Below are 7,991 nucleotides of genomic sequence, written 5' to 3'. Positions count from 1 at the left end.
CTCCAAGTTTTTGCCATTTTCCATCATTGATTAATTGATTAATTAACTATTAATTAATTATTAATATATAAATTAAATAACTATATATCAAATCATATTTAATGTACAGTTAATTAAATATCACATATTTATACTAGTCTCCATTCTCCATCATTTGTTAATTAATTAACTAACCATTAATTAATCAATGAACATATAAATTGAACAAATATATAATAAATTATATTTAATATAGGGTTATATAAATATCACATGTTTATATGCATATATTTCTTTATGAATTCAATTCATATAAATCTAATATTTGAATCTCATTCATATATCTCTTATGCAGTTTGGATTATAGAATATATCTATAATTAACCATATTCTATAATGTATCAGAATACATTATATATTAATCATATTAATATAAAATTGCTTTACGTAATTTGAATAATTCAAATCATTCCTCATTATTATCCTTAGCGAGGTAATAGGGGACCTTATGGACTCGCAGATTAAAAGCTCTATTGATATAAGATTAATTAATTAAACTCTTTAATTAAATCAATCAATATTCATTAACAACCAGTCACTCCACTAAAGACCAATAGTTGCACTTTTCGCACTGCAGATATATTTATATGTCCATGGATATAATCAAATCAATAGTAAGTTGACCCTTCACAAATTGATCATAACTACAACTGGGTCAAAATATCGTTTTACCCCTGTAGTTACATCTAACTCCTTAAATACTACTAATTCCTCTAGTGAATAAATAGTTTATAGTCCAACTACAAACTAACACCTCTCGAGTCCGTGAGAGGTTGAGGTCTCATTGTTCAAGACCCAAAATCAGCTATTAAATGAGCAATTTATCTACTTTTCCTATAATCGAGAAAGAGTGAATTTCTTCTTGCATAAGTGTATTCCCAGGTCCCTACTCAAATAATTCTCCAAAATGATAGGTTTGTTGAGTCGGCTAACTTGGCCACTCTCACCCAACCAACATTAAGGTCAAGTCACCTATGGTCATCCTAGTGAAAGGTTGGTTTCTTCAAGTAACAGTGTTGTAAAGAGAAACCAATCATTTCGCAATTTGGTCTTGTATAAACCCTTTTATACATGATATTCCCACTCACATTTCTCCACATGAACCATATGGCTCATATTATCTGTAACATTTACAACTCATGTAACAATTACAAAGTAAGTCGTATTAGTTGTGTTACCAAGATAACGCACCCAATCTTATCTATTTACTACAGACCTTTTAACTTATAACTTGAACATGAATCACTTGTATGTCTATCCCATATTGTTCAAGTGACATCACATAACTTTGGATCTTAGTTTATTAGATTTAATTAAGGTGTTAATAAAATACCTCTTATTTTATTAAATATATAATTTGTTACAAACTGTAGCAAATTTTCTCACGAGTAAACTACAAGATATATGAGATTTAGGACATCAAATCTAACATGAATACCAAAATTGATAGAGTTTTGAGTGAAAGGAAACCTTACCACATGACTCAATTATGTGATGTTTTCTCCTCCAAGTTTTCTATCAAATTTTTATCTTGAATCGGTTTTACTTTCGTAGATTTCACTTCTTCCATTGAGATTCCTTGTCTTTTTAGGTTTGTGAAAGAAAATTAGTGTTATCAGCCGAACAAGAAATTTTCTTGTTCTCACGTGACTCAATAAGGGACAGTAGAAATATTCGTCGATATCAAATACTTTATTGATATATCCGTAAAATTGAAATATAAACATCGATATTTTAATTTTAGGTTACAAAAGTAAAACATCTCATTACGACCAAAATTCAAAATTCAAGAATGTCTTTTACAATTTTAAAAACATAATTTTAATTCTACATTACAAGTTTGCCACCGAACCTCATCTTCCAAAGTGTTTTTTTTTTCTCTCTCTTTTATCTCCGACTGTTTCTGTTTAATGATCTTCTACACAATCATACCTAACACACAATTGTAGAAGTTTTACATTAAACAAAATTCTATATTTTCCCAGCTTCCATTCACACTAAGCATAGAATAAACATTTAAAAAGAAAAAAAAAAAATCAACAGAGAGCCCAGTTTTCTTGAAGTATGGTCTTCTCCTCAGGACACTATACGTATAAAAAGAATGAGAAGTTGGGGGCTTACATAAAAATCCAATCTAAGTTGTTACCAACACAAAACATGAATCCATCCATCAACACCAATGAAACAATAAGCCATACAATCTAATAAAATCTATACTTACTACTACTACTACTTCCCCACAATAACAACAGGAAATTGAGGAGATTCCCATTTTCCAAATTCAATCAAGGGAATTGAAACTTCATATGTTCTTCTACCCCAGAAGGAGGACTAATGTAAACCCACAGCAGCGAAATTATGATCGATAGAAGCCCGGACCAAACAAAGACTATTGTCGGGACTCGGCCACGGCGTCCCATCAGCCCTTTGGCGAAAGGATAGAGATGGCACAGAACCCAGAAGCTGAAGAATACTCCCCCTACAAGCTTGCTCCATTCTGGGAATGGACTGTACATTGTCCTTGCAACTCCCACTGCAATGGCAATCATGTTCACCAGCATGATTGTGATGGGAGGGATCATCAGAAAGCTCCACTTTACCATATATAGGTCGGCGAATTCGTCGTCCCCGTCCTCTGGTGTGGCTGATTTGGATGTCAATGTGAATGAGATGTCTACTCCTGCTATGACCTTCAACAAGCCTTGTAGCACGGCAGCCGGGTGGGCGCTCGTTCCCCCAATTAGCCAGAATTGCTCGTTTCGCCACCAATCGTGGATCGTAATGCCTGACCACTTGATCTCAAGGATGGCGAGTAAGCACAATGTGATGGTAATGGCAAGTAGGAAGATTAGAAATGTTACACTTAGGGATTGGACTATGAACTGCCCTGAAAATAGAGAAACTGCAGGCAAGAAGCAGTAGACAAGGAGGAAGAAAGATGTGAAAGGATACATCCCAACATTGAAGTATGCTACTCTTTGCAAGAACTTCATTCTACGTGTTGCAAACAACGCATTGTTCCTTGAGAAAAAGATCTCAACCGACCCTGTCGCCCACCGAAGAACTTGGTGAAGCCGATCAGTCAGGTTGATCGGCGCCGTACCTCGAAAAGCATCACGCTTGGTAACACAATACACTGATCTCCAACCTCTGTTGTGCATTCTATAGCCAGTTACCACATCCTCTGTTACAGAGCCATAGATCCATCCTACTCGTTTGCCCCACTCTGTCTTGTCTTCATAGAAGCAAGAAATAACACTAATGGCCTCTGCAACGGTGGCAGCGTCTAAAGGTTCTCGGGGCACAGCAAGAGAACCAGCCGGTCGACCTTGATTGCCCTTGGTTTGCAATTCTTGAAGCAATCTTCCTTGAAACTCTGCAACCGGAATTGATGCAGCAAGAGAAGTAGAATTTCCAAATCTCTTTGGCAGAAGCAAGGACTCAATGTCTGCATCATCATCATCGCAATCTAGACCACATCGGTTGATTGGAACTGCCATCTCGTCATCCTCCTTCTTTGATACCCTCGACTTTCTTAGTAACAACTTAGATTTGCGAGTACCGAACCAGCCGTGGTGCTCTGTGGCTCTAGGAGGACTAAATCCATACAGAGCTGTCCTCCTGAAAATGCAGCCAGTCCCCACATACATAGGTCCCTGCAACCCATCAAGAGCCCTCATGCTCACATCAAAAAATACAGTATTATGATTTGCATACCGATCATTTGGGTCAATCCCCTCGAACCTTTGCGGGAATTGAACATAACAAATCCGATCACCACCCCTGTCAAGCATAAAACACATCCCCTCTCTTAGAGCCAAGGAGTTGTATATGTAGTGATCACAGTCAAGATTTAGAATGAAGGGCCCATTCGACATGATTGCGCTGGTTCGAACAAGAGCATTCATGGCCCCGGCTTTCTTATTGTGATCATACCCCGGCCGCTTCTCACGAGACACGTAAACTAGCATTGGCAATCTGATGTCCACTTCTGTTGTGTCAATCAAATTCTTACCATCTACGTTTGAACCATAAACTGGTTCTGCATTAGAAGGGGCTAGCATAGCCTGCAGTTAAAAGATAAACAAAACATGTTAGCCTTCTTTTCAAGATTTTGCAAACAATTCCAAAAATGAAATAACTTACCTGAATTATACCAGCATGATCCCCTCTAGAGTGATCAGTTTCACCTGATACCCAAGTTCCAGGCCAGTGAGAGCCATCAGACATCCAAGTTGCCTTTGATATTTTGATTTCATCTGAAGGATTGCCCCCCATTTCCCTTTGCTTCATTTTGGCTCTGAGTTCTTCATGGGCATTGTAAGCATCTGATCTTCTCCTTATAGACTCTGGCAATGAATTAATCCTTACCTTGAATTCATCATACTCTCTCTTCACCCTTCTCCTCTCTCTAACAAAGTCAAGCCTCACTTTGTTCTTAAGAAAGTCACGCTTCTGTCCAAAATAGGCCTCGGGATTCCTCGGCTCAATTCCGTGCTTTCGGCAAAATGGAACCCAGATTCTTGCAAAGCTGGCTGTCTCAGCAAGTGCTTCAAATGTCAAGAGAGAACCGCCATCATCTGATAAGTAACAAGCCAATTTTTCCACAGGGTAATCCACAGCAAGGATTGAGAGAATGGTGTTGGCTGTCACAAGTGGAGGTTCTTTCTCAGGATCCGCTGTGGATACAAACACATCGATTCCAGGGAGATCGGATCGACCCTTGGGGTTTCGAAGATTCGGGGACTCAAATCGGTCCTTGAGAACAGAGAGGTCAGTTGCTCTGTTTATTGGGCAGAGCTTTGGAAGCTGATCTAATAGCCATGATAATCCAAACCAGAGTTCACAAGTAATAGACATTCCCCACAGCCACATTGCTTCATGATTTGGATGTCTAACTCTCCATGTTAGGAAAAAACCAAGTGCCACTAGACGAATTATAATAAGCAATCTGCGAAAAGAAACAGAAGGCTTTGGAAACCAAACACAATAAATCAAACTAACTAAATGTTGATTGTCGACTCAGAAGGTTTGAATTTGTTTGGAATTGGTGGCAGTATGCAGTAGTAGTTCAATAAAATTAATAAAAATAAGGATATCTAATCAATCCTAAACTCATTTACCTTAAAATGATCAATAAAATCACAGAAAGATGTAAGGATATGCAGAAAATTGAAGCGTAAAAGAAGAAAAATAATGCAGAAAATGTAAACAAGCTAGAGCTGAAAAATTTTACCTGTATGGGCTTAGAATGGCAGCAGAAACAGACACTTTCCGGGTTAAAGGCCGACGGCTTTTCTCTCCAAAGTCAGGCGGGTGCTCGAAACCATTTGTCCCTGAGCCGAACCCATAGCCGTCCTTTGGCCACAGTGCATTTCCATAGCCATATGTCCCTTTGGTCTCAAAAAGCCATCGAGCATGATCGAAGTCCGGTGGATGATTCTGGGCTTTGAATGATTTCACCAAAGACAGCCTTTTGTCAAGCTTAGCCTCCGCCATTGAAGGCAACGGCAAAGCTTGGTCCTCCGCTTCATCATCACTAACACTTGTGTAACTCTCTTTACAGCCAGGACAACGGCCACCGCCATTTCCAACACACTCCAAATAACAATCCCTACAAATGTTGAACCCACAATCACAAGGGACCATCGTCTTCCCTTCCAAAGCCTCATCACATCCCTTCATACCACAAACAAGCCCCAATTTGATTGGCTCGGTTGGATTCGCCAGTGACTCAATCACGTGCCCACGAGTCACCGAATTGAAACCCCCAGTGAAAATAGTACCAGAAATGAAGCTCCTCTGCGGCTTCCCCATATTAGCGTTGTCCTCGGGGAGGCTCGTTTGAGAGTCGGAAATTGACTGGTGATCTGGGGTTGGAGGAATATGAACAGTGTAAGTAACGAACTCCGAATTACTTTCTTCAACTGCCTCATCTTTCGACATTGAAACGAACTTGCCGCCACTAGATCGGCGGTTTCCACCACTAGAGGCTCTGTTTCCTCTGCCACTGAGAGGGGAATTGGGGTTATTCGAAATTGAAGCACGTGAAATCGGACTCGTTAAGCCCATCGATATAATTCCACTACCGCCTTTACTACCCGAAGAGATGGTTATCTTCACCGGAGAAGACGACGGAGAAGAAGCCCTATTCACCATTTTTTCAGTCTAAAAAAAACAAACAAACAGAGCCTGTAAATTTCCCCAAAAAAACCCAGAAATGAAACAGAAAAAATGAAGGTTTGAGAAGAAAAATTCTTAAGAAACCATTGAAAGTTATGGCGGATTTGTAAATGATATTGAAGAAGAAAGTGTGTCCGTTTGGGGGATTTGAGGAAAATGAATGGGCGTTCATTCAACGGCAATATTTGCTTTAGATGATAAAAAGCAGACCATTGGGGTTAGGGGGAAAAAGAGGATTTAAATTTTGAACGGTCGAGTGATCTGGACCGTAGAGCTAATGGGATCCTACGGGCCGTCTTTTACCGAAACGGTCGAGTGGCTGGAAAGTAATAAAGTCTTTTTTTAAAAAAAAAGAGGAGGCAAAAAAGTCAAAGAAGATTGAGAATTATTTTTAAATGATTTTATAATTTTTGTGATTTAAAATTGAGGACTTTAGCAGTGTATATAATAACATCATAATTCAACGTTAGATTTTCAAAAGTTGGGAGGCCATGCAGGTATTAGAAGTTTCTTATACTTTTTATTTTATATTACATCTCATTAAAACAACTTATTTGGACTTTATCATGTTAAAAATCATTTCATTATTTTATTACTAGTAATTGTTTTTGCATGTCATGTTATGCCATATAAAAAATATAGAAGCTATATAATCGAGTAGATCTTTCCGATACTTTTAATTTTCTTTTACTCATAAATGCAAATTTAAAATTCTAATATTTTTTGTTTTTGTCAATAATATAACATCTTAATCTAGTTCAACTATATCTAACTCAATTTGAACTATATTTCTAATCTTACATGTGTTTATATGCTGTGTGTATATATCAATTAGAGTATAATTCACTTGATAAAGTATTCTTTAATTTTTTTAAAGGATTGGGTCTCTCATTCTAAAATTAGATATAGAAGTGACTTTTACACCAACTAGTCCATAACATGTGTGATGCACGTGAAATTTATAGTTTATAGTTTATTTTAGTATATGGAGGAAAAAGTTAAAATAGATTGTAATTAATATATCGATTATTTTTTACATTTTTTTACCATAATAGTTGTAATTATTCGAAGAAAAAAGACAAAATAATTGTTTGTTCAAACATACATCTCCACTATTAGATATTGATGTTTCATATCTAAATCACACTAATACATAAGATAAACCACTTTGACCTAAACGACTGTAGTCTAGCAAAGGATATGACTTTCCTTTCAAACATACATGAAAAGATGCTCTGCATCACACCTACACAAAAAAATAAATAATAAAAAAGATGTAACATTTCGAATAGTTGTAATCGAGAAGATGTGACTCTCTAAACAAATGTCTCCCATTATATCACAATGTTTTATATTTATGGTCTAAATCACACTTGTATGCATAAAAGGAACCTAACATTCCTTTCTAATCTTGAACATATTTAATAAATACTATTTATTGATTACTAAATGATCTTAAAAACTCGAACATTTTAATCTTTTGATGAATAAATATTTTATCATTAAATCGATAGGATTTATTAAATATAAAATTGGAAGGTTAAGACTTTATTAGATACTAAATTTATTTAGTATCATATCAAATATATTAAAGATCTATTAGATATAAAATTAAATGTTTATGTACTTATTAAACAACCCACTGAAAATGTAAAGGCATTTAAAATTCTTAAACTAAGAGAACGTATTAAACACAAAAAACTGAAATTTAAAACTAATTAGACACAAGTATACAGACCAACTAGACCACAACGTCAAAGTTCTAACCT

At 36.5% G+C, this 7,991-nt stretch overlaps 1 protein-coding gene across 1 annotated transcript; it reads right to left on the bottom strand.

The window, feature by feature from the left end:
• Nucleotides 1-1,974: 1,974 nt before the first annotated feature.
• Nucleotides 1,975-6,410, bottom strand: LOC120089694 (cellulose synthase-like protein D5). Its single transcript, XM_039047058.1, has 3 exons — nt 5,276-6,410; nt 4,186-4,990; nt 1,975-4,106 (listed from the first exon to the last, which is right to left on the bottom strand). Exons 1-3 carry the CDS (start codon nt 6,196-6,198, stop codon nt 2,325-2,327), a joined length of 3,510 nt encoding a protein of 1,169 aa, XP_038902986.1. The 5' UTR covers nt 6,199-6,410; the 3' UTR covers nt 1,975-2,324.
• Nucleotides 6,411-7,991: the final 1,581 nt, after the last annotated feature.

Source organism: Benincasa hispida, chromosome 11 (assembly GCF_009727055.1).
Source record: "Benincasa hispida cultivar B227 chromosome 11, ASM972705v1, whole genome shotgun sequence".
Classification (NCBI taxonomy): domain Eukaryota; kingdom Viridiplantae; phylum Streptophyta; class Magnoliopsida; order Cucurbitales; family Cucurbitaceae; genus Benincasa; species Benincasa hispida.
Note: the sequence above shows the minus strand (reverse complement) of the source record. Positions and strands in the feature narration are given on the sequence as shown.